This window comes from Cydia splendana, chromosome 22 (genome assembly GCF_910591565.1).
Source record: "Cydia splendana chromosome 22, ilCydSple1.2, whole genome shotgun sequence".
Taxonomy (NCBI): Eukaryota; Metazoa; Arthropoda; class Insecta; order Lepidoptera; family Tortricidae; genus Cydia; species Cydia splendana.
In genome coordinates, this window is record NC_085981.1 from 8,778,076 (window position 1) to 8,805,505 (window position 27,430).

Sequence of the window (27,430 nt, forward strand, 5' to 3'; positions counted from 1 at the left end):
AGTCGAATCATTCGAGAAAGTCTCGCAACGCATTAAGGTTACAAGGGGCACGTGGTCTTCCTCAGGAGTCTGAAGAAGACCACGGTGAGTGGCGCTCGAGCCAGGCAGGCCGCTTCGCCTTCGCTCGCGCGCGTATACCTTACTGTATCGTCCGATATACACCTACTACTCTGTCGTTTAAATCACGTGTAAAATTTTAATAAGGGCGAAAAAACCTATAGATTTAGGAGTGTAGTTTTATTTAGTGGTACCTAACTGTAAAATATTTTATCTAGACTACAGTCCTCTAGCATATCCATCTGTCAACATTACTTCAAGTTCCGCCTCCAGGGAAGAGGGAGAGAAATTAGGATTAGAAATTAGCCGCTTACTGACACAGACCGAATTCCACGCGGGCGGAGCCGCGGGCACAGCTAGTTAGTAAATATTTCTATTTGTGTTTTTAAGTAGTCACGTAGTAGTAGTGCCCTGAATACCAGCGCCGTGTCTTACAGACACTGCTTATGCTGAGCGGCATCCTATTTGGTGTACATTTCTTTATTTAATGTGCTTTACCTAATGTATGTTTGTACGCCAAAAACTATTTTCTATTTATATTCTATCAGTATGTATAAATTATTATCTAAAATTATAAACTGCTGCTATTGTTTACGAGTTCAATCATCATCAATTTCCACTAGCTACCAAGAGTCGAACATTCTCCTGCCCGCCAGCAACGTGAACACAAGACAATTCTTTACCGCTCGAGTAATACCTACAAAGGAAATTGAGAATGCAACCCGTGATGCGATTTTGCGATTGCGCTCTCGTAACAACTGGTTGGATAATGGATAATAATATGAAATGCTTTATTTCTTTTCATTTCTCATAGCTTATTGCTTAGCATTTTAGCACGTTTCTGGTTTAGGTTTTTCGAGAATTTGTTACTTGTATTTTTTTGTAAATTTTGTTAAACGCATACGCTGTCGGGGCTAGCTACGCGCTGCGTTTGTATTGTAGCCGATTTTCTTATTGATTTTTTTTTCTGCTTGTAGCGAAATGTGGCTAGGAGCAGAGATTCCGCCAAGCTTGTCGCTGGCAGTGAATGTGTGAAGTAGTGTACTTTGATTATAATGTATTGTATATAGTATGACATTTTTTCGTTTGTCGTTTAATGGATTAAGTGTATAATGTGTACTATGTATTTGTCTCTGTGTATTATTGGCTAAAAGCCTAAAATAAACGATTTTTTATTTTTATATTTGGAATCTTCCTACGTTCATTAGACTTATTATCTAATACATCATCCCGATCGGACCCGAGACCTTCCCTGTCTCTCGCTTGATGCATATAACGAACGCAAACAATCTACCAACACAACAACAACATAACAAGAAACAACACAACAACAACAAAAACAACACGAAAATGCTGCCAGCATCTTTGGTACCAAGCCACAGGGGCTATTACTAATTCAAGTTTAGTATTATATCTAGACTTATATATTTATTTTACCATAAATTTACTTGTATTTGTTTCTATTCAATATTAAAGATCTAACGAGCCTAGTTTTCTATTACTCTCCCGTCTATAATGGTTTCGAAGTAATCGTTGTGAAAGAATGCAGACATCAGTTGTTTCTCAACAAAGAATCCTTAAGAAAAGTTTTAGGATTCGTTAGCTGACATGATATATACCAGTAGCTCGCAATGCCTGAACCCGCCGAGTTCATTTCAAACTATTCCCAATAGTTTCCTTACGTTTTGTGCAAATAATTCCAACAACGGTACGTTTAAACAATGTGCGAGGGTCAAAACTCTGGCCATTGACGTCACGGGCCGCCCAGACTCGGACAATTTAGCAAGTCATGCCTTTGCCGTAAATTCAAAGAAACTTGCTAAATAACTGTACATTTCGTCAGTAGTTCAAAATTAAACCTAGCTTATACAAACTTAAAGTCGAATTTACAAGTACAGTTACAGAACACGTAAATCCTTTTGAAAAGTAACCACTAAAAAACTTTGGCCGGCTTCTCTAAGACAATAGTCGGTGGACTTGCGTACTTATATTACTAATTAGAGACGAGACGGCCGAGACGTGCCCAAAATAGCGTGGATATTTGTCTTAAATTGACATATTTTGAGCATTGACGTATATATCTCAGGACTGGCCTTACGGGCGGGGCATGAATGGTGTGACACCGCTACAACGCGATTGTTTGATAAGTTCGCATCACTCACGCGATTGGTTGATGAGTTCGCATCACGCGCGCGATTGGTCGCAACTAGGTGCGTTAGGCAGTACGATTGGCTCGAATTCGTGAGTAACACCGCTGCACTAGTACCATTTTTAGTGCCCGTAAGGCCAGTCCTTAGATATAATTTGTCGATGATTTTGAGGGTGTCACTGACACGGCCAAAATTTGGGTGTTGATCGAGAAAGTTCTTTGACCATCTGCAATCAGTCATACCGTATCACCATAGGTATAGGAAACTTGAAATTCTGAAAAAAGATTTTTTTTTTATCTAAATCATACATTATCGGTATGGACAATCTCGCTTTAGTTAAAGGTAAGCGGGGTCATACACATTTCATTGTGTGGTTTACTCGTTCCAACTCGTTCGCGTCTTTCGCGAATCTAAAGCTAATTTTTACGCTGCACCCTTACAGGTAGGATATATTTTTTCAGTACTTTAGAATCAAATAAGAAAAAACGTTATACATACTCGTAGGTATGTACCCGAGACGTTAACTTTAATTGTTTTGTCCACAGAAGGGACCTTTTTTTGAAATCCAAGTACCTAATATTAGCTATCCAGAAAAGACTAACAAGTTTATGACAAAACGTTTTTTAAACAAGTACAACTTGTGTTATGAAAACGATATTCCGACCAAAGGAAATTTGATACTCTACGTATACCGGGTGTGGCCTGTAATATGAGCAAAAAATTAAACCAAATATTAAAAATATAAAAATATAAAAATTAGACCAACATTTGTTCAGTGACTTTTAAAAATAACTTGGGGTTTGATTTTTAATACACTTTAAAGTTTATTCTAAGACGCAGTGTATTGCGAATTTTGTTATGTTTAAGGCGTGACAAGCAACGTCAATGATTATGGCATGGCGATGGCGTCCATTGAAGATAATATTTATTTTGTATAAAAATAGCGAGTCTAAATACTTCATATTTTTTTAAAGTTGTTGAACAAAAGTGTCCTCGTTTAAGGAGTACAATCTATGTTTTAATTATTGCTCGTGTTACATGCCACACCCGGTATTTTTTTTTTTACCGAGCGTGAAGAAAGTAACTCAATTTCCGAGATATTAATGCACCTGCATATTTCCCAGCGCGTGCAGGAAAACATACCTTCCACCCGCTGAGTTCCATTTCCTTTAGAGTGGAAACTAAATTCAGATAACTAAGTGTACGATGATATAACTGAAATGATTTTTAGTCAAAACACATATATGTACAATGCCATGCAAAAGGTTTAAAAGTTAAAGTTGGCCCAATATATTCGTTCATACATTTTTTATAGATTTAGATTTAGATTTCTTTATTTCAAGATGAAAATTACACTATAAATTTGCTGCATTCGTCAAAATTATGTTTATCTTCTCATCATGATCGTCAAACATTACATTATAAATTAATTAAAAATAATAAGTTTAATTGTGTCTCCCAATAAGGATCGTCATGTACAAAGAAAAACATGTCAAACAATTGAACATAAACCAAGTTAACATTAAAGTCGATGTCAACGTAAATAATTTGTAAGTGTCATTAAAATGTCAAATAAAGATAAAAATATCACAAATGAACAAAAGAACAAAATGTCATGTTTAAAATACAAATCAACAATTTAATAGTAAATAAAATTACATATTTCGTTACAAATTCAATTCCATGTACTCATTTACAGCCTTATCTTTTATTCTCTCCTAATTATAAAATTACCTGCCGGTTTTTCAGAAATCAGAAATAATTTAATTTGCATTGATACAGTTCTGGGGATGTTACAATACATTCCAAAGAAAAAAAACTCGAATAAACTGCAGCTTCATAAATACAGTCCATAGCCTTCACCGTTTTTCATTAACACGTCTATCGGAGGGCAATAAAACTCGTCCACATTTTGTTTGCTCAAGGCCAGAAAGAGGTGTTTTCCTGTTTAGCAAACACTTCAGTGCCAATCAGGGCCTTTTTGTTTTTGGTGAGTTGCGAGATAAAAATGGGAAAATGCGAACCGGACGCGTGGTTTTTGTTGAATCTTAGTTATAGTGCGACATAAAATAGTTGAAATGAAAGAAATGGAACCAACTAAAAAATACCATACTAAATTGTTGCCATGTCGTTGTCCATGTTTGCATTTTACGGTGAAAATGTGAGAGTTACGTAGGAAGCGGCGCCCTCGATAATTTTGTTAAATTTCATGTCGGACTATTGTTATATATACGATAATTAAATAAATAAATTTAGTAGTACCTATATCTTCACACATAGTTTTAACTGAAAGGGAACTAAGGTGTGAATGCGTCGACAAAAAGTCCCAAATAATTATAGTCCAAGCCATTTCCGTCAGTAGAAAAGGGCGGCAAATTTAAAAAAAAATTAAGTTAGGCGCGTAGGTGTATTGGTCACTCATAGAATTTTAGATTTCGTGCCTTTTTGTACTGACAAATTTGGTTTGCCAGACTATATACTATTCCAGATTATCCAGACTATACGAGCTTTGCTCGGAAAACATATAAAAACTCAAAAATGTGCGTTTTCCAAAGATAAGACCTAGCTAGATCGATTTATCGCCCCCGAAAACCCCCATATAGCAAATTTCATCTAAATCGTTTCCGAGATCCCCGAAATATATATACATATATATAAATAAACAAGAATTGCTCGTTTAAAGGTATTAGATAGATTAACTTTAAAGCCACCAATTCATTGCTTCTTTTATAGTATTAACGCAAAACTTCCATTCAAGTGTATTTTCACAACATATTCTATTAGATAGATTAACTTTAAAGCCACTAATTCATTGCTTCTTTTATAGTATTAACGCAAAACTTCCATTCAAGTGTATTTTCACAACATATTCAATTATTTTATTCATGTGACATAGAATAGGTACCTATCAATCGTACACAATGGCGCTTATTGCACGATAGAATAAATAACAAGTTATGCTGCTGTCAGCCTTCAAACAGAACTTTGTGTCAGTAGGAGTAGGATAAACCGCATTGTGAGAAGGTTCTCTGAAATGTCATTCCACTCGCTTGACTATCGCAGCCGAGTCAATGGCTCAAGACAAAGTACAATTCAAGAAATTTCCATTCCAATAAACGCCAGGAAATTTCAACGCGGTAAAATAAATACAGTGAAATTTGGTTTAGTGGGACCTGGATAAGTGGGAAACCTCTATAGCTGGGACTCATGAGTCCCGCACCATGGTGCGGTCCCGACACTTTAGCACTGAATTACCTCTGTTAGTGAGATAAAAATAGGACTGTCACCATGATACGTGACTATTTCCATGCATTATTTAAGTTTCTATTGGCGTTTTCTATCAAAGATTATTGATCTTGGCTGGGCTTCCTGTGTAGTATTTAGTGTTTTAATGATACTCTGGTTGTGAGGGACGCAATTAGATTTAAGTTCTTAAATACCAGTTTTTACGTTTGTCAAAGCTAGGGGGACGCACGGGGATGGCGGGGTGCGCGGGAGCGGCCCTGACAGTTCACAGCACTAGAGCAAATTTTAAAGCTGTCGATATAAGCTGTTGCACTCTCCGCACGTCCCTTTATGCTAGTATTTTGTGGATGTACCGCCCTCTTTAAAAAAGTAGTTTCCATAATTTTGGCTATTTTGTCATCGTGAAACGAACCCACAAATCCTACACTGGTGTCCCTCACGCTTCATATTTTACTATTATAAAAATGCTTACAACAAGTTCATCTCGTGTTGCTAGATTAGGGCAAAGAGTGGTTGGGATATTTGACAGTCCAGATACATTTTTAAGGTGCCTACGTTCGGTAAAGTTCTATACCTACCGCAAACTTTCGAATACTAATCTGCGGGCTAAGAGTAGGTATAATAATATTTTATTAAAACGGCCTCGAGACACTTTCAAAAGCGATATCAATTACTTTTCATAGGTATATCGAGTTGTAAACTCTACAGTCCACACGTTGACACACACGCCGATGCTTGTGAAAGTTGAACGAGTCTGTTGCAGGCAGCGTATTCCCATTGATGTTTACTTTCTAAGTTAACTGCTCAATCGAACCAGTGTATCATATTCAAAACTAGCGACCCGCCTCGGCTTCGCACGGGTTAAGGATGACTCACGTTAGACCGAGCCATGTCCGGGCCGAAGCCGGGCCTAATTGCGTCGCTCACAACCAGAGTATCATTAAAACACTAAATACTACACAGGAAGCCCAGCCAAGATCAATAATCTTTGATAGAAAACGCCAATAGAAACTTAAATAATGCATGGAAATAGTCACGTATCATGGTGACAGTCCATTTCCAACGACAGCTACACTACTGTTCATTTTACTATGGAAATTGACAATAACACCGACGCTTTCAGTACCAGTAGTACAGCTGCGGTCAGAAATGGAATGTTACCATCATCTGTCGTCTTTTCGTCATACCGATACATTTTTTTTTTACGTTTGGCGTTTGTCGACGTCCGCTTATCTTCTTGGCTAGGCCCGTGGAAAATATAGCATCCAGCAACTAAACCCCACCCCCTTGTCCCCAGGATGCCGTGGTACTGGCGCTTGTGGGGCGCCCTGTTGTGCGCGTACGCAGTGCTTGCGCAGCGCGACAACGAGGGGCTGCTCCCGCGCGGCTCGCGCGTGCGAGTCAGCGAGCCGCCCAAGAGCGACGAGCCCAGCTGCGACCAGCTCAAGGCCATGTGGAGGTCAGTACTATAGTTAATTTTTTAGCATTAAAAAGAAGGTAAGCGATCTTGACATGTCTTTTAATTGAAAAACGCTTTTTAAAAATCAGTAACTATTACTTATGAAAGCAGAAGAATATGTGACGTTCCACGGCAAAAGGTACCTTATGGCGGCTGGCGCTTACGTCGCATAGCGCCGCAATAATATTGGAGCGGCGTTAATAATAGCGTATTAAGCGCCAACCGCCATAAGATACCTTTACCCGTGGGAGGTCACATATAAATGATCGTGTTAGATTCATAATTGTTACATATTTGCCGTGACTTATTTTTAAAACGTGTTTTTCAATTAAAGGACAACTCAAGATTGTTTACCTTATTTCTAATGCTAAAAAAACGAACTATAATAACAGTAAAAGCGACCGGAGGCGGCCTGCGGTCTTGAGTAAATGTTTTTTACTGAGTTTTTAAATAGGTACTCGACAATGGTCACACCACTCACACTGACGCTAATGTTGGCGCGGGAAGCCAACTTGTTTTGACAGCCCGCTCCGATGACAGCCGCGCTCGGCTCGTTCAGAAACCCGGCTGACAGTACTTTATATAGTCTGTCAAGCAAAGTATGTCAGTAGCAATGTACAGCAAGGTGAAGTAGGGCAACACTCAAAGACCAGTATTGCGCTATTAAACAACTGTACCGATATTCGAAACCTAAGAATAATATTGAGAATGGCAACATTGTGTTGTCGGTCGTATTGTCCTTTTCTAGCATATACGTCCCTCTCTCTCTCTCACATTCCCACCACAGAGCAGTTGGTTTTGACAGGTGTTTGACAGTTACCGCCAAAACAAATTTCCAAGTCATTGGCTTGCTGTTTTTCCATCTGGAAGGTCGTGAAGCTAAACTGCTGGTGAGTTTTTGAACTTGTACCCCAGTTTAGCTGACTATATTGAAAAACAGTTTCTAACGGCTTTTGCCGTTCGAAATAAATATTTAAATTTAATTGTCCGTTAAACAATCTAGCAAATAAAAACGATCCGGAATAGTGATGTGCAAGTGTTTTCAAAGGCTGCCTGCGCGCACCGTGGCTATGCCAATGAAAATACTAAAACACATGTTAGAAAACACATCGAGCTGGTAAAGCGTGCACGTGTCACCATTATAATTTAATTTTATACCTACATTAAGTCTCTTCAGAGTCTTGTTAGTTTAAATCTTTGTGTGTGTGTATAATAACGGTTGAAATTTTAATACTTAAATGGTGATCTGTGGAGGCATACCCTTCAGTTTTCAAGTGATTTGTGTTTTCGAATACGAAAGGATCGGATAGTTAATACGTGTTACGTAGAACCTACGTATGAAGGTAGAAGCTTATAGACGTGTAGGTTTTATCTGTCCAAGTATCTATCAGCAATTTGTCTTTTTATCCCGTTCCGGGTTAATATAATATTTATTGCAAAATTTATTTTTTGGTAATAAACTTGCTGATAAATAATGTGTATCCGCTTAGGAGTCGACGAAGCCCCGCTTCGCGGGGCTTCTATTTCCGCTCTGAGGGACACAAGGTAACGAACAAACCTACATCGCAAACATTGCATTTATTTTTGTGGAAAGTGAGTACTTCGGCAGTACATAAACTTAAATCTGACTAGACATAGAGAGAGATTAGCATGGCTCTGCGCAAGAATGACATGCGAAATCGTGAAGTATTTCACTCTTTATCTACCAACTTATATCTCTCCAACTAGATCATTGATTAAAAAAAAAAAAAAAAAAAAAAATTGGTTAAAATGTAGGTAATAGGTACCTACTTAAATAAATAACTTAGCAGGTACTTACAGCCTAAAAAGGTTAAGGAAAGAACTCTTGCATGTAGTTGCTATATGTGCTTGTGTTATTTTGGATTTGAATAATTTGATTATTAATTCTATACGTAACTACATCCAAGAGGGTCAATTCTTAAGCCTACCTACCTACCTACATAAATAGTACACTTGTAAACGTTTCAAATAAAATCGGAAGCCTGTGATTTGGAAGGGCATTAACGATACGGGAATCTTTAGATTGATTCATTGACGAAGACGCATGGTTTGGTTCATATTGTCAAATTATATTAGTTAACTGTAGAGTTAAAGTTTAGTTTTGGCAAATCTGCGCGTCACCGTGAATGACACTGTCTAAAAGTGCCTGTTAAAGCCTGCTTAAAGCCTTTCACCTTGTCGAGCAAGGAACCCGCAACTAAGGGAATATTACCCACAGGGTATTTGATTTGAATGATATTCTTAAACCTATGTCTGTTATGGTTCCACCTGCGTGAGGTGTGCCTAAGAGAATCTTTTATTCGTTCACAAACTAACGTCATGTTATTTGTGATAAAACCAATATATTATGTACCTATCTAAGCCTGCGCAAGGCTGCCATGTTTCCACCTGCGTAAGGTGTGCCAAAGAATCTTTGATTCGTTCACAAACTGACGTCAAATTATTGATGATGATATTATAACCTATGTAAGCCTGCGCAAGGCATGTCAGACATATTCACAGAAATATAAATGATATGGTTATAACACAAGCGAGCGAGTAGGCCACAATCAGAAAAATATTACAAAGATGAATTTGTAAATATCTCTTCTTAGAGAAAGTAAAAAGGGTTTAAAATAATGTTTTGAGTAAAAATCAGTCGAAATAGGCAAGGCTTCGTTATTAGAGTTTTCATTTCTGTTTACCAATCTATTCTAAGGGTCCCGAACACCCTGTTGGCTAAACCCAAAATTGGGCTAATTAACTGTGGTAAAAGTGAAAACTACTTACTATTTACAATAACATTTCTAAAATCATAAAAGGTAAAAAATAACCTACGATTCCAGGCCTATCTCGACTCATTTTTATTTTAAAGATGATAAAATCTTTGCAACCTAATATATAAATAAAATTGTGGTCTGGAGACGCTAAGCCTCATAACTTGGGCGGCATAGATAATACTAAGAAATTTAGTCGCTGAATTTCGACTATAAGCCCAGGCAGAATATTGATAATTAGAATAAGGAGTGGTCAATCCTCCAAGGTCCAGATAATCTGTGGACTCTAATTAAATCAGGCTCGGTAAGCTCACGACACGACAGAGCTTACGATTCCATTCTGAAATAAGCTATGTTTACAATATATATTACTCATAGTGTGAAACAAACATCCTGCTCAAGGTGTACAAAAGGTCCGTTTAACGGCCCTATGAATATCTAAAAACCTTTGAAGTCTAGGCCTGCTAAGGCAGACTAGAAATAAATACATATGATCCCAATGTAAAAGCAGCTCACAGTTGCATACATTATATTTGCCTCGAGAGCACTAGTCTTTCAGTTAATATGTTTACGAGTACCTACCTATGTACACGATATGACCAAGGTTACATACCTATTTAATTATTATATCCCTGACTGCCATGGTATGGGAAATTATTATGTGCTGGCGGTGCTGCACAAGCATGTTTGAAATAAAATATACAAAACTGGCCTAACGGGCCTTTATGAATTATGTATTTTACACCCTTATGTCTGTATTGTGACCCTGGAAGTTTTAAACCACCTGTATCGTAAGTGCTCCCATGCACGGATTAAGTTTATTATAAACTACCCATGCCCTAACCTCAAGGGCAAGTGCTTCTATGCACGGACCAGATACTGTTACCGCTTAATTCACTTATCATGACTTGTCATAGTTTGATACTACACGTTTAACAAATTTAAGAACGTGGAATGTACCCACTACAAAAGGTTTTTAAAAACAGTGACTGAATTGTTTGCACGAAAGGTTCTAGCACAACTTCTGGGCGGTCACGCCTAGGGCATGACCCTCTAGTTCTCAATTTATACAAAATTATAGCATTGTGATACTGTTCGCTTGCACAATAAAATAGAGAAACAGGAGCACGCCTTGCGAAAAGGCGAAGCTATTTTGAAACGCCAAACTTTCAAAAATGGATTGAAATATGTAAATATGTCTTTGGTGTGGAACATGTACACCCAAACAAATGCAGTCATTTATTATATGTTGGCAAAACTCTGCCAAAGTGTTAGTCTGTCTGTACAGCGTAACCTGAAGGCATCAATGCACAATTGCACATGAATCTCTTGAAACATGGTGGATTAATTAATTTACACCCCGCCTGTGTCTTGCTCTTACAAAATCCACAAGTTAAGGACCTCAACCTATCTAGGTACCCTTCTTGCCCGAGACCTGAAAAAAAAAATGTTCACTATAATCTCATGCAGTCAAGTGTCGGAAAACTAGGTCCACACACTTAGCGCTACTGTATATCTAAAAAGTCTGCCTTCCAGGAGGCGGGATGCTAATAGACTACCCTATATAGTAGGCCAGAAATATAGTATTCAAAAGCACACTGGTCCAAATCCAGTAATATTATATGTATTTCAAAATATAAAATAATTGACAATTCGGCGTATATTTGATATCAAAAAGTTACAATTATCCTTAGTTCATAAGGAGGATAAGTATACATAAATATCAAATAGATTCGACAAAGTGTTGACTCTAGCATTGGATGAAATAGGTCCCTCTTAAAGGGCCTCTGCGCTGTTGGCTTTGGGCCCACGGGTGCCCGGCAAAAGGTCGGGGACCCCATGGTCCGCACAGTTATTGCAAATAATGTATGATCACTAAATAAACACACAAATTTGCATTTTGGTTAAAAACACATATGCGATGAGCTAAGGTTTCGAATTAAGTACCTTATTCTTAATAATTTACACACTGGAAAGAGGAAACTGAATATTCAGAATTAAGCAATGCTATGAATGGTTTCCATAAATTAAACCACTTTAGCGTTCAGAACCAATCAAGCTTATGCCTACTAGTAGGCACCAGATAAGGTAAACTACTCTTACTGCATATATAGAAATTAATGAGTACAATTAAGGTCACTTGATGATAGCTAAACATGAATATAAGCAGAATGAGCCTGCACCTTTACAAATATAATTGATAAGGTTCTGTGGCATTTCTATATTAACCATTTGAACGCCAATAGCACCAAAAAGCGTCATAACTAGGCGTGCCCACATGAGTGTTATGTTATGGCTTAAGCTCTCAAAGTAACCTTCACAATTTTAAGTAAGGTTTGTTTAGGTACATTAGCTCGCGTTCGCGTTAGTAAAGCGTACAAAGGATTAAATGCATTTTATAGCTATAACCAAGTATATAGCTCACACTGACTCACAGTCATTAAAGGAATTCAGTAATTCCCTATGACATTTTAGTAAGTAGGTACCCAATATTAACTTTGTGGGTAGTGATAGTGAATTATAACGAATATTTAAAATATTCGTCTACTTAATCCCGAGGGATTCTGAAAATAAGAAAGGTCTTGTCCTTGTTATATTCCTGCAACTGCTTACTTTACTAGATGATTATTATCAAATTTGTTAATAATTGGGAGTTATAAATAAAAACTACTCGAGTACTTTATGATTTTATTCTTTTCATACTTGAATTACATCACTCCTTACCACAGATGTTGTATGCTCCTTGAAGAGTAGACTGACTTATCTCATCTTCTTTTACCTAGTTTTCACATACTAATTAAGTATAGCACCATTGTGGTGACTCATTTTTTCTCTTTGAACATTTATAAGTACATTAAGTACGTATATGAAATGTAAAGTTAGTAACATAATATAATGGTATATCAAATTGTATGCTTTACATAATACCTCTCTCCTCACAGGTGTTAAAATAAAGGGTGTACTACATAACTAATTAAACACACGTAATATAATAATATGTATTACATATACATAATAAGTACATGTATAATCACATTGGCTTGGCGTCTTCCCACCACCAGGCGATAACAAACACGTCTCAATATTATTCTTAGGTTTCGAATATCGGTACAGTTGTTTAATGACAGCGTTTTACACAAAAATAAAACGCTAATTAAATAACTTACCATATTCGAAACCTAAACTTTTAATCCTGCCTGGTGTAAATATGTATAATTTTGAGACAATGACTTGGAAATTTGTTTTGGCGGTAACTGTCAAACACCTGTCAAAACCAACTGCTCTGTGGTGGGAATGTGAGAGAGAGAGAGGGACGTATATGCTAGAAAAGGACAATACGACCGACAACACAATGTTGCCATTCTCAATATTATTCTTAGGTTTCGAATATGGTAAGTTATTTAATTAGCGTTTTATTTTTGTGTAAAACGCTGTCAATAAAGGCAGCAATGTACATCGGACCAAAATATGTCATTATCATAACCTCAAATTTTACAAATATTTACGATCAACGAGCATGATTGTACATTGTAGGCACCTTGACTTTGCTTAAGTTCATGCACAATCTTATTTAATATATTAGTATTTAATGGTGACAGCAGAAATTTCTCTTGAAATAGCAACGATTCAGAATGTAAACAAACAAGATGGCTGACATTCACGATCCACATTCCACAGATAAAACACAAACACCACATTGGAATTATTCGAAAACAGTGTTTCTAATCCGCGATTTTTCAAATTTACCGCCTTTTGCTACTGACAAGATTTGCTTGATCGATTATATATACCGACTGCCCACCAGCAAAGAGAATTTGAAATAGAGAGTTACTGTCATGGTAAATTATGTAGCTACAGTACATTTACTGCCATCTTTCGACAGAAGATTCAAAGTTTTAGAACGCCATTTGACTTTGATCATTATTCTTTCACTGATATTTGCTGATGTGTGTTAACTTGTTAAATATTAATATTAACGCCATCTACTCAAGAGTAAGTTGAAGATTATAGCGCCATCGCTCGAAAAGATTGCACCATACCTTTGGCCCATAGTCGAGTAGATGCTGGCGTTAAATTAATATTTAATAAGGTAAGACATATCAGTGAAAGAATAAGGATCAAAGTCAAATGTCGTTCTAACAGTTTTATTTTCTGTCGTAAGATGGCAGTAAATTTACAGTGGCTACATAATTTACTTTGACAATCCGCCTCTATTCTCTTTGCCACGAGTGACGGGCCCAGCTGCGACCAGCTCAAAGCCATGGGGAATTGGGAAGGCCAATACATTAATTATACCGACGATGGACTGCTGCCCAAGAGTGACCACAGCTGCGACCAGCTCATTTTTAGGGTTCCGTAGCCAAATGGCAAAAAACGGAACCCTTATGGATTCGTCATGTCTGTCTGTCTGTCCGTGTATGTCACAGCCACTTTTTTCCGAAACTATAAGAACTGTTTAAACTTGGTAAGTAGATGTATTCTGTGAACCGCATTAAGATTTTCACACAAAAATAGAAAAAAAAACTATACATTTTGGGGGTTCCCCTTACTTAGAACTGAAACTCAAAATTTTTTATTTCATCAAACCCATACGTGTGGGGTATCTATGGATAGGTCTTCAAAAATGATATTGAGGTTTTTAATATCATTTTTTTCTAATCTGAATAGTTTGTGCGAGAGACACTTCCAAAGTGGTAAAACGTGTGTGTGTGTGTGTGTGTGTGTCCCCCTCCCTGTAACTTCTAAAATAATAGAATGATAAAACTAAAAAAATATATGATGTACATTACCATGCAAACTTCCACCGAAAATTGGTTTGAACGAGATCTAGTAAGTAGTTTTTTTTAATACCTCATAAATCGTAAACCGCAATTTTATTGTGTTACTTGCTGCTACGGAACCCTTCATGGGCGAGTCCGATTCGCACTTGGCCGCTTTTTTAAATCAGAGCAAAGTTAGCGTTCGGAGCCTGTCGGAGTCTACTCAAATCAAAAGTTATGTACGATATTTACCACGCAACGGGTAATAATCCAGTAACCAATATACTGTTGTGGATGTTGATTTCTCAACAAAGTGCCTTAACAGTTTATAAAGTTTATATTGAAGCCACGAGGCTGAGTGTTTACTCAATAACTTACTTCCTACGTCTACTTAATACGACTTAAATATGAAACAATTGTAAAAATAAAAAGTAAACTTGCATTGAAACAAAAATCACCGTGATTTTTCTGGTAAGGCACTATAGTTTTAAATTATTTGAATTTTTATAAAAGTTACAACAATTGATTATATATTAGGTACAAGCATTTAACCTATGGTTACCATGTTTTAAACAGAGATTTTATTATTTGCATTGAGGAGAAAATTCAATTTAACTATACGGTTCTATGCATCCCACGCTAGAAATAATTGTTATACCATTCCCACGGTTTCCACTGTAACAGTTTCTAAGTTTTAAATATGATCAAAGCAATCAGATGACTGAATACTAACATCCCCGCAGGCGTAGGCGGAAACGGATACGTAGAGCGAAGTTACATTGTGGTCGCAAAGTTGCATATTGCCGGCCTGTTTGACGTCTAACTTTCATGCGCGTCGTAAAAGCGGCCGGTAAAGACTATTAAGTCTAGCAAAGTTCGTGAATGGTAAATGTGGAAAAACCTCCAAAACATATTTGACACATATTTACTGTACCTATGTAAACTCTTATCTTGTCTTGACAATTAGGTATATTAGTGTCAAATTCGTATTTTTACCACTATGTTCTATAGTCCCCTACTATAGTTCGTTTTTTTTAGCATTAGAAAGAAGGTAAGCGATCTTGACATGTCTTTTTATTAAAAATCACCATTGAAAAATAAGTCACAGCAAATATTATGTTAGAATTATTCATATACGATCTTTTACATTCTTTTGCTTTCATAAGCTATTTTTTAAAGCATATTTCAATATTTTTTAATAAAAAGACACGTCAAGATTGTTTACCTTCTTTCTAATGCTAAAAAAACGAACTATATAAGCAACTAAAATAGATGTGTGTACCCATCTGTCCCTGCCGGACACAGATAATAGGTGTTTTATCGCCTCATGTATGGAGGCGGTCACGTGGCCCCGCCATAATCGTTTGTAATTAAATAAATTTTTTATCAAACAGTCCAAAAATAATGACAAATTTAAAAATAAGCAAACACCGATATTTGATAAAGATCATTTTCGAACCAAACAAAAGCTACATGAAAATCCACAAAATCAAACTCCATTTGCGTGAACCACAAACATTGTATCAATTTTTACGCCCCCAGCTTAACGCCGTATAATCACCAAATTGGTCGGAACGGACCGTAAACAACCCTTTTATGTTTCCACTTCGACCCAATATCAATTTGACTAATCTTCTATTATGTGGGCTGCAAAGAAATCTGACAAAGAAGCCTCATACAAAGATACACAAAGGCTAAATAAATTCTGGATATATTAAATATAACTCACGTATTTTAATTCGAAAAACGCTCGACATGTTTCACTCCATGAGTCGTGAGTCCGTGAGTGACCCATTTTTAATATATTTAATATGTCTGTGTCTCACGGAAGTTTTGTTATTAAAATTCTGGATACATGAATACTGACTATAGAGTAATATATGTAAAGAAAGAGTGGTAACTTAACATCAGATTTCTTACCAAAACGCGCGTTATTTCGTAGTCGACATCTAGCGTCATGTAGCGAAATTAATCAGTCCTGCTAGTTGACAATAGATGTCTCGGCGAACGAAAACTCTAATGCTCAACAATTTTCAACTAATATTATAACCGGATTAACTGGAACTCTATTTTCAACCCCTTCTGCTTATAATATTAGTTGTAAATTGTTTTAGTAGTAGCCACACTTGTGACATCTGGTGTCAAGTAGGGGTAGCAGTACTGATAAATTCCGCTACATAACGCTAGATGTCGACTACGAAATAACGCGCGTTTTGGTAAAAAAACTGATGTATGGAGTTACCACTCTACTTATATTACTCTATGATACTGGTAGGTATAAGATATTGTCGCAGAAGATAAGGAAATATCACCATCATATATAAATTATAACCAAATGAGAATTAGGGTAGAGAAGAGAAACAGACAAAATACGCTACAGCTGAAGACTTGGAGCCTCATTTACCCCACTAAGCGCCACTTGTACCAACCCACTAACCCCGGGTTAACCGGTTGGTTACCAGTACAATTTGACACTGGGTTAACGGTCTAACCGCTGGTTAGTGGAATGGGGCAAGTGGGCCTAATTATCTCATGTGATCCATCGCATTGATGACGCGAGATGAAGATATTTGAAAATCCTATCAATAAAAATCGTCGTAAAAATTGTAGGTACCTACACAATATACAATCTAAACAGCAAACATGGAATGTATTGAAAGGCTGGAAACGTGTGTAACGCGCTCGCAAAGGCATCACCTTACAAAGCTGTACAATCAGAATGCCGATGTCGAGGCGACGAGGCACGTGAAGTATTTTGCTCTAGCGGCGCGTCAACTATGCCGCTGCATGCCACACATGTGTGCAACTTTAAACCGTAATATTATACAGCTTTTGAGGAAATGCGTTTAATAGAGCAAGTTCAAAGGGTAAGAAGGCGCTGCACTAAAGAGGACATATTTTGCATAATAAATTCTAGGCACTGTTGCTGATTTTTGCGTTATGACGTCATGTAACTTAGGAAAGTCGCACACATACGAGGGTAATTGAAAGCTCACTCTTGAAGCGTGGGCGATGTTTGGGAACCGATATCCAATAAAAGTTAGCTAAAAGTTGTGTTTATGTAACTGACAGTACAATTTTATAGAGGCCTACTACGCATATATCATCAATGAGGGTTTCTCCGATCGAGTTTTTCACTAGATGACAGCACCGTGGCGAGAGGTCTAGCTGTCATAATCCACCAATCATGTTTAACCATGTTTTTTTATTGGTGGATTTTGACAGCAGCTATCAAAAAGACCCCTCGTCACAGTGCTGCCATCTAGTGAAAATCTCGATCGCGGAAACCCTCATTGTCAATAGCATCATGTGACAGCTATCGACAGAAGATGCTATAATTGTACAGATGTAGTGCATATTTGTTTTCCATCGTATTTTCTCGGAAACGTTCGTATTTGTCGTGCTTCTTCAGTCAACCTCAGTACTTTTTGTAGCGAGACTGACTGAAATAGCAAGACACGTACGTTTTCGTGTAAATCCGATGGAAAATAATTATGCAATACATCTGTACAGTCGCCATCAGATATATCGGAGCGGCCAAGGTGCTCACAAATATCTGAACACGCCTCTATTGTCAAGGCGTTAAGTGCGTGTTCAGATATTTTTGAGCACCTCGGCCGCTCCGATATATCTGATGGCGACTATACCTAGCTCTAAAATGAAGAGGGGATGCAGTAGCGCCATCTATGTATCATCATCATCTTGATAATTGACAGTTGATGGTAATAACTTCACTGACCTAACACCTAACAATAAAAATAAATGTTTTTTTTTGCCCACAGATTTTCGAAGCGGCAAGCGCGGGCGCCGGAAATCATGAACGAAGTGAATTCGTTCCGCGACCCGCTCATGTACAACGAGTGGCCCGCATACACCGCTCTCCCGAGGGCGGCGCCGAGGTAAGTCACGTAACTCGTTTGAAAAGATGTGGCCCGCCGAATTTGATGCCGGTCCCATATTGGGATACGCTCCTCCAATTGACGGGGGATTTAAATCTTCTCGAGGCAGAGGTGTAGGGTTGGAGCCGGTGTAGCTTTATTTGACGTTCATAAGCGCATTGTAATATGCCTACTTGAATAAAAAACTACCTTTAACGTTTTTTTTGTTAAAATACTTCGGTACATCCAGAGGGCCTACCGGTAACCATTTCTTTCGTTCGTTCATCTCTTTTTGCATTTTAACGCTCGAATAAACAAGAATGATAGATGGCAGATAACAAAATTACGATTTTCGGTTTTCGCAGCAGGACCGAGGTCTGGCGATTGAACTGCTAGTTCGATTTTCGGGATCCATTTGCGAAAGGATCGAAAATTTTGTGGTTCGATGCGCAGCGCCCGAGTGCCTTTGACGAAATCCGGACCCACTTTTGCACTAAATTGCTAAAGCAATGATTTCTTATTCTCCTTAGCAATTATTACTCCCAGCTTATGGGATATTCTAAAGGTAGGTAGAAGAAAGTTTTTGTCCTCCACTTTTCGATGTTAGAAGTGGCAACGTCAGAAATATTGCACCACTCAAGATTTTTCTTAATTAAGTCCATCCACGTCCCATTTAGCCTTCCCCTCTGGCTCCAGGAATTTTGATTAGAACAGAATAGAATAATTATTCAGGACGTTTTAACAACGGAAATTCATCATGTCACAAAAAAACTTAAAAACGTCACTTAAACTCAGCTTGGTGTCAAGATACCTTTTGAATATCTTGACGCTGGTCTTCCGTGGAAACCCTACCCTACCGTGGTATTACACTGAATGCATCGATACCATATTCACCCATATCCGAGACGACATGAGCAAAAATCGATTTCTAAAAGACTTTTCTTTCGCTAGCGCTTTACTACCCTTCCAAAAACGCATCGTGGGTTTAAAAATAAAATTAAATAAATAGTGCGTGTTTTGAATAGATAGATATTTCAATGCAATTATGTTCTGGAAGTCACTTATTTGTCCATCATACCACCAAAACTTTTATTATAATGAACACCTAATATTTCTTATAAATAGAGTATAGTATAGGTACCTACCTACTTAAGTTTCTCCTAGCAACTATACCAATAAGGATGCCTCACGTTAGACCGGGCTGTGTCCGGGCCGGAGCTTCCGGCGCATCGTGGAAAGCATCACATGACCACCTGTCATGTCATAGAAAAGTAAGCGCCGAAAGCTCCGGCCCGGACAGGGCCCGGTCTAACGTGAGTCGTCCTTTAGTCCATCACACAAAGTTTTCCAAAAGCACTAACACGAATAAAGCATTTTGTATGAAAACCACAAAAGTAATTTAAAGTTTAAAGCGCACGAAATGGACGTGGCTGCAGTATATTTCGCATGAGTGCATTTGTATTTAATATTTGTAAATGCCACCCACCTATTGAATAAGTTTGTCGGTAACTTTATTTTTTTACTGAATGCTTTACTGGAGATACAAACGTTATATTACTAAAACCAACTGACAACAAAACCAGGATTGCAATTTAATTAAGACAAATCAAATAACTACGAATAATATAAATCCAATGACCCCTTGCTTGCTATTTCGGCTGTATGGTGTGCATAATAAATAGATAATATCAGGGAGACTCAAAAATGCGCGTTTTCCCAGAGAAGAGATCTAGGTAGATCGATTTTTCGCCCCCGAAAATCCCCATATAGCAAATTTCATCGAAATCGTTAGAGGCTCTAACGATTTCGATGCAATTTGCAAGAACTGCTCGTTTAAAGGTATAAAATGTATACAAACACACATGGTTACACTCGAGAAACATCCACCCGCCTCGCCTTTATCGATCGGGAAACATGCTGCGTGATTTTCGATTTTATCTATTTCATGTCACGTAAAAATTGTAGAGCAAATGGCAACCTATTTGGATTTTGGGCACACGGAAATTGCGAAGATAAAGATACTTTTAGGGTGAGGTTCTTTGGGATAAAAGCATACCTCATAGCCAATGAACCTATGATGGTTTGACGTGTAGAGTTAAGCCAGGAAAAGTCTGCAGCGATTTTGATAGCCCTCGCAGTGCCAGTGTTATTTATACGTCAAATTTTCATAGAAGTTTGACGTTCAAAATAATACTTCGACCGCGTGGGCTATCAAATCCGCTGCACACTTTTATTGGTCTGACTCTACCTACTAATAAGAACAAGAATTACGTTATGTCAAACTAACTTCAATGGGGTAATTCACAAATTGACATCTTTTTTCTGGTGTCAATCTTATCGTTTTTGAAGTGAAAACTTCTTTAGCGGCGCTGTACTCTTTTTGTGATGGGGAAAAAATGTTAAACTCGCGACAGCGTAAGACGTAAGACGCTTCGCAAGACGGACACGTGACCTGATCGAAAAACTGTTACAATGTCATTGAGTTTTCACTTCTGCCCGTTGTTTTTTTTGTATTATTTATTTAGAAGCCTTTATCCATTGATAACTCATTGGGACTATGTAGTCCAAGGCGATCAATAGGACCTGTTTTTTTATGGAATCCAAATGTTCAATACACAGGTAAATTTAAATTTACGTATTCATTGAATGAGCTGATAGGAGACTCAATAGAGAAAACAAGATGCCAATTAATGATAGAAAACCCCAGTCGAGACTTAAATATTGTATAAAAATAGCCACGTAACTTTTCGTAGCATCTGTCATCCTTATTTTTTTTTTTTCGTTTAGCGTTATTTGATGTACGATTGTCATCTTGACAAGGCCCCCTGGGGTCTACAGGGACGGGAGGAACTGACGTCAAAAAATGAACTTTAACTACGGTTCATGATATACAACCCCGCTGCTAGGCATACGAGCGAAGGCTAACGGATGATTAGCGTTATTAATTGTATGGCGGTATTTCTTAAATAACTGTATAATATACATTCATGTTACACACCAAACAACAAATAGGTATGGAGAAAAAAAAAAAAATAAGCCCCAAAATTCTAAAAAGGTACACAAAACAGAACTCCCAATTTCGAGGCAAAAGCTTTTACATCATTGTTATCTTTTACCGGCCCAAAACACGGAATATACAGCTTCAAACGATAAAACTTCTGTATTGCAGTAAATTCAATTGTTTCGTTTGTCAACTGGAGTCGAGGTTCAGCGCAGTTTCAATGTTATTGTTGTCACAATACAGCACTGTATTGTTCACAATAAGGTATTTTATAAGGGAAAATCGCCGTGAGTTGCACTAAGAGGATAAAACAGGGGCCCATTTCTCGAACGGTTTCAGTCTAATATTATTAGTGTGTTGCCATGGTAACCCATACGGTTTGACAGTTCGTGGAGTGTTATGGAAGGTAGAGGCAAAAAGAATAGATAGTATAGAGGGGTCCTGTCATTGTAAATTTTGTAGTCACTGTAAATTTACTGCCATGTATCGACACACGACTAAAACTCAAAATGAAAACGTATAAAGTTATCAAAAAATGTATATATATGGATAAATGATTTTATTATTTTTATATCATTTTGATCCATGTTCATTCACTGATATCTATGTGTTAAAATTGTTAAATATGAAACGGTGTCGTCACGCCATCTAGCCGAGGATAGGCTAAAGGTGTGTGCGGCATCTATTCGAGAATGACTTTTACTTGCATTCCGAGGCACGTTTTTTCCTTAGACTTTATTCGTCTTATACGAAGTTACATATGCCTTTGGTAGAGGTAAGGAAACCAAAAAGGCATCCAAAAAAAAGCAGTCCATGTATCTAAAAGTGTCCATCAAAAACCCTTAAATAGTTGACGCCACAATAGTACCTAGAATATTTGATAAAAAAATTCAAATACATAATTGACAGCGCGCTTAACTCCGTCAATAACGCCTACGTTCTTAGCTGTTCTAGCGCTACTCTGAGAGATTTGGAACTGTTATTATAGCTGACAGCTGGACACTTTTGCAAATATTCTCCCATAAAAGAGTTTTCTCTTTGCCTCCACCCTCTGTACTAATAATATTAGTCTAATAGCGTTCGAGAAATCTGCCCCAAAGAACTAATGAAAAAAGTTAGTTAGGTTATAGTTGTTTTATAGTGGTCGAAGTTAGCGGAATATTATTTCGAGTAAATAGGTGTAAATAAAACATTAGATGAAACTATTTAATATGTTGTTGTTTTTTATTATGTAGATATACATATAATATGTTGATTTTAATGTTATAGTTTCAGCATGACATTTACAAGGACTAAAATAAGCGGTATTCCATATAAATTGACACGATTCGTATCCGTCGAGATTAGGAACAGTAAATAATATTTACCATATTTGTCAAATCATTCACTGGCTTACATTTTGAAAAATCATGAACCATATTTTAAAAATCATTATCCCAATTCAATTCGCTAACGAGCTAGCGGCATTTACAAAATAGACGAAAAAATTCTCCTTAGTTCTTAACTCAAACTAGTACCTCATTCAACTTCACTCGAATGCAGAATAAAGCTGTCTTTACAAAGTGGGATCTGTAGCTACACGACAATAATGACGTCATTGTGCGGGTCGCAGATTGCGCCGCGAATGCAGCGGGTTTAATGCGATTGTGCAGGACTGCCTTTTGAACTGCATTTTGGTATTTAGTGTATAAAGCAGTGCTTTTCAGAGTTTAAGCTTTAGTTAAACTAAGTGTTCTAACTCTGTCTATTATATTCATGGCTACAGTACTGGTTTTAATTAAATTTTTACATATATGTCGGAGAATGGCTGAAATGTGCCATCTGTCGCCTTCAAGAGGCGTTTTATCATGCAAACCTTGACAAATAGAGCAAACTAGGGTGTTACGTACACCTGAGTGGCGTTCGACGCAGTTCCGCCAAGACGTCATAGAGTGCGCTGTTAAAACAATTGAAATCCAGAACAATTGAAGTTATGCTGTCAATCAATCTTCAGAAGGAGCACGATGAGAATGAACGGGAGAGGATGACGTCTGTGGCCGTTCCTGGGTCAAATCCACTGGTTTGCTTAAGATAAGAAACGTATCGCGTGCTGTGATTTGTAATGAGTCGTGTGCAGTAAAGATTGTGAGTTGAACATCGTATTTCATTGAAGGCCCTCGTCATCCACGATTGAAGGTTCTGATGTGCTGCCGATAGTATGATACGCCCACAATTCCCGACATATATATATATATATATACTTGTACTCGTAAAGCTTAAAGGTTCGACCACACCGCTGCTTAAAAACGGTGACGGTGCGGAATCGCAGTGACGTGCCGTAAACTTTACGAATTCACTATGAGGACATACGTTAAAATCGTGACATTTACGATGCGTCTCTGCGATTCCGTAACGTCACCGTTTTTTAAGCAGCGGTGTGGGCGAACCTTAATACCCGGCTTTCGACTGCAGTATAATGTAAAAATTCACAAAAATATATAAATAACATAAATAAGTTTGCGCTTAACACATTTAATAAATTAGTTTTTTCTTACAATGAACACTCTAAGCTTCATCATTTCTCAATGACATTACATATGATTACAAGAAACCTGAATAATTACCTGTCAAGAGATGTCAACCTACAGCGAAGCCGTGATTATCTGCGTGGAACGGAACGCATTTAACTGAGCGTGTGGGTGCATAGACTAGGAATCCCTAGACGGAGCTTAGAGCAATTATTTCATGAAACCGATGCTGCCAAAAATACAGGGGAGCGGGGGACGAGGTGAGCGAGTCCCGTGCCGTGATTGGTCCTTTCAAAGACACGGATTAAAACTGGAGTAAAACTACCGTATATTTGTAGCAGAGGGGGTAGCGCTACTATGCTCAGTCTGGAGAATGCCTTGTCTGTGTGTGGGTGTAACGACGTCATTGTGCACCTTGGAGATTGCATCGATGCATTTCCGACGCCGGGCGGAACACAGTTGTCCTTAGGGCTACCAACACAATTAGCAGTGTCAAGAGTGCTTGTGACACAATCTGTGAATACTATGTTATTATTTATGACATAAATATTGTTTTAAGGTGAAGTAGGTTCAGCTAGCAGAGTTTTTGAAAAGTTATAGTGCTTTATTAGATCAAAATACGGTTGCACAAAAATATGAAACGCAATGAAGAGGCCTCAGTCTAGTAATTTAATAGTTTCGAGACCTGACTAAACAACTTTCATTAGATATAAAAAAAATCACGAACATACAGGCCCCTGAACATTCGAACTGCTTATAAGCACCCACGACCAGGCGTGGGTCACTCCGCGATTTCGTCGCGTCGCTACAAATACATGCGGCTACACCAGTGTTGGTGTCTAGCAGTAGAATCGCGGACCGCTATGGAACGGACACCTTCTCGCGCTTGCGCTTGTATCTCTCGTAATAGACGCGTTTTGTCGGAGAGTGAACCTTCTGTACCTAGTACTATTATTTATTCTGTGTTACGACCCAAATTCGTGTCTAAATAATATGAAAATAATATCAAACTGTTAAAACACAATCAGCCTCTCGCATGCATTAACGACCAATCAGAAGCCTGACGCTACAGGCTACGTTATTTAATTGGATTTCAATAATGGATGCACTTTATTCATGACTAGGGTTTTATATTGATTTAACGGAGCACTCTACTGCCCGCCGCGCTTATCAGCCATAACAGCCATTGGTCTCATTTGCTTACCGTATTTTCTCGCAACTTGTTCCTATTTTAAACTGGTTTTTAGGGTTCCGTACCCAAAGGGTAATACGGGACCCTATTACTAAGACTCCGCTGTCCGTCCGTCCGTCCGTCCGTCCGTCCGTCTGTCACCAGGCTGTATCTCACGAACTGTCTAGCAGTTGAAATTTTCACAGATGATGTATTTCTGTTGCCGCTATAACAACAAATACTAAAAACAGAATAGAATAAAGATTTAAGTGTAAACGTGTTTTTTGACCGAAGTTAAGCAACGTCGGGCGGGGTCAGTACTTGGATGGGTGACCGTTTTTTTTTTTGCCGTTTTTTGCATTATGGTACGGAACCCTTCGTGCGCGAGTCCGACTCGCACTTGCCCGGTTTTTCAACAGCTTATGGCTTCTACGATACCGACAATCGCATGCGATTTGCTATACATTGCGACTGGCAATTATATAAAATCTTAAGAAGCCGCAACTCGATAACTAACGATTTTTCATTTGATGGCTGGGCCTTAAGAGGTAAGCATGCATCAATCAACGTGAGCGAAGTTCAGAATCGTATCAAAATACTAGCAACCCGCCCCGGCTTCGCACGAGTTAACAAATTATACCTACACCTAAACCTTGCTCAAGAATCACTCTATTGATAGGAGAAAACCGCATGAAAATCCATTCAGTAGTTTTTGAGTTTATCGCGAACATACAAACAAATAGACGCGGCGGGGGACTTTGTTTATGTTTTTCTTTTCTTTTTGTTTTGTTTGTTTTCTTAATTCGTTTTCTTGTATACATTTTTGTATTCTCTGTTTTTTAATTATTTCTTCTGTGCATCTTTTGTGCATGTATCTTTTTGTGTTTATCTGTCGTGGCATCACCGAATGGGCCCTACGGAAGACCAGCGCTGGCTTTATAGGCTGGCATTATGCTGAGTTGGGTCCATTTCGTGATGCACACTTATTGTTCTCTTCTTTTCTAGCTGTTGTTGTCTGTACATGTTCGTACATGTTTTGTGATCGTCACGAATCTTTTATCTTTTTTTTAGTGAAGGTCAAAACCGTAACAAGTTTTTGAACCTGAATTGGACCTATAGTTCCAGATTTAATCCCCTCAAGAATCTTGTTGCAATTCCTCATTACAAAGATAATTGGACGCCAGTGAGCTGTAACTCTATTTCGTGGAACAGTGTATCCTATTACCAGGAAATTGGAACTCTGTTCCGTGGAAGTGTTCAAGAGATTGGAATGAACTTTATCATACACTAATTACTATCGGAAATACGATTCAACGCAGCTTTACTAGAAAATACATTAACTTATGCTTAAATATTACTCATACGCATCCAAATTAGAAATATAGCATAGTATAGTACTTGACGACCGATCTGGCCTCGCAGGTAGTGACCCTTTTTGTTTTTGACGGAGTGGGAATGCATTTACGCACGGTGTGTGGGACTCACTGTGGGGGAGGATTTGGCCCTACCCACTAAACCCACTCCGGCGTTTCACCCTCTGCCGTTCGTGAGGGCACACTGGGATCGACGTCATTCCACCACGGCTAAGCTGATGGTCCTGGGTTTGAATCCCGGTAAAGCCATTTGTGTGAACACAGATATTGGGTAAAATATATATTATTTTAAAAACACAGTCAAAAATTAAAATTAAAAACTAAAGTTAAAAACTAAAATTAAAACTAAGCCTAAAAATAAAACTATAAATAGAAAATTTGCCCCAAATCGCCGTCTATTGGCAGCGTGCCCAGAAGGCTGGCAGCATTGCCACGTTGTATGGCAATGCTGATCCGCTGCGCTAGATATGACCCAGCCCTCTGGTCACGCGTCAACTCGACTAACCTGCGGCTACATTCGTTGAAAACCCTGTGGGCGCTTTCCCCCAAGGCCCCATAGTCTCAACCCCAAACGGCTCAAATATGCAGCCATATGTTTTCTTTGTATATAAAAGTATGTATTTATCTATATTTTAAGTATGTTTATATCGTCGCCTAGTACCCATAGTACAACCTATGCTTAGTTTGGGACTAGGTCGATTTGTGTTAGGTGTCCTCAATATTTAATATATTACTTATAGGCTTCAAAATTAGTCATTTAGTAGGTATGTTTAATAAAGTTAAGTTGTTTACAATTAGGTTACCACAAAACGTGAGGCGCCCTCTAGCACCATTTTCTTCTGTTGTCAAACTCTGAGCACGATTTTAGGGTTCCGTAGCCACATCATATAAAACATTATTTGACAGGCATTTATATATAACTAGCTTCTGCCCGCGACTTCGTCTGACTGATAAAATCTATTCAATGTCCTTCGCCGGGCCTCAAACTATCTCCATACTAAATTTCATCAATCGGTTTAGCGGTAAGCATGAAGAGGTAGACGGACTGATG

The 27,430-nt window shown here is 38.0% G+C and overlaps 2 protein-coding genes and 1 non-coding gene across 3 annotated transcripts in view; all 3 read left to right on the forward strand.

The window, feature by feature from the left end:
• LOC134801495 (uncharacterized) overlaps window positions 1-27,430 on the forward strand; it is a 148,377-nt gene that overhangs the window by 97,295 nt on the left and 23,652 nt on the right. The window contains exons 2-3 of the mRNA XM_063774104.1: window positions 6,751-6,912; window positions 18,232-18,348. Coding sequence (XP_063630174.1) covers window positions 6,752-6,912; window positions 18,232-18,348 — 278 coding nt within the window. The 5' untranslated portion in view covers window position 6,751. The remainder of the gene's footprint in view (window positions 1-6,750; window positions 6,913-18,231; window positions 18,349-27,430) is intronic.
• Window positions 1-27,430, forward strand: part of LOC134801485 (uncharacterized) — a 234,132-nt gene that overhangs the window by 46,038 nt on the left and 160,664 nt on the right. The gene's annotated exons all lie outside the window — the stretch shown is intronic.
• Window positions 8,510-8,613, forward strand: LOC134801674 (U6 spliceosomal RNA). The gene has a single exon (XR_010145712.1). It is a non-coding gene; the product is annotated as a U6 spliceosomal RNA (small nuclear RNA).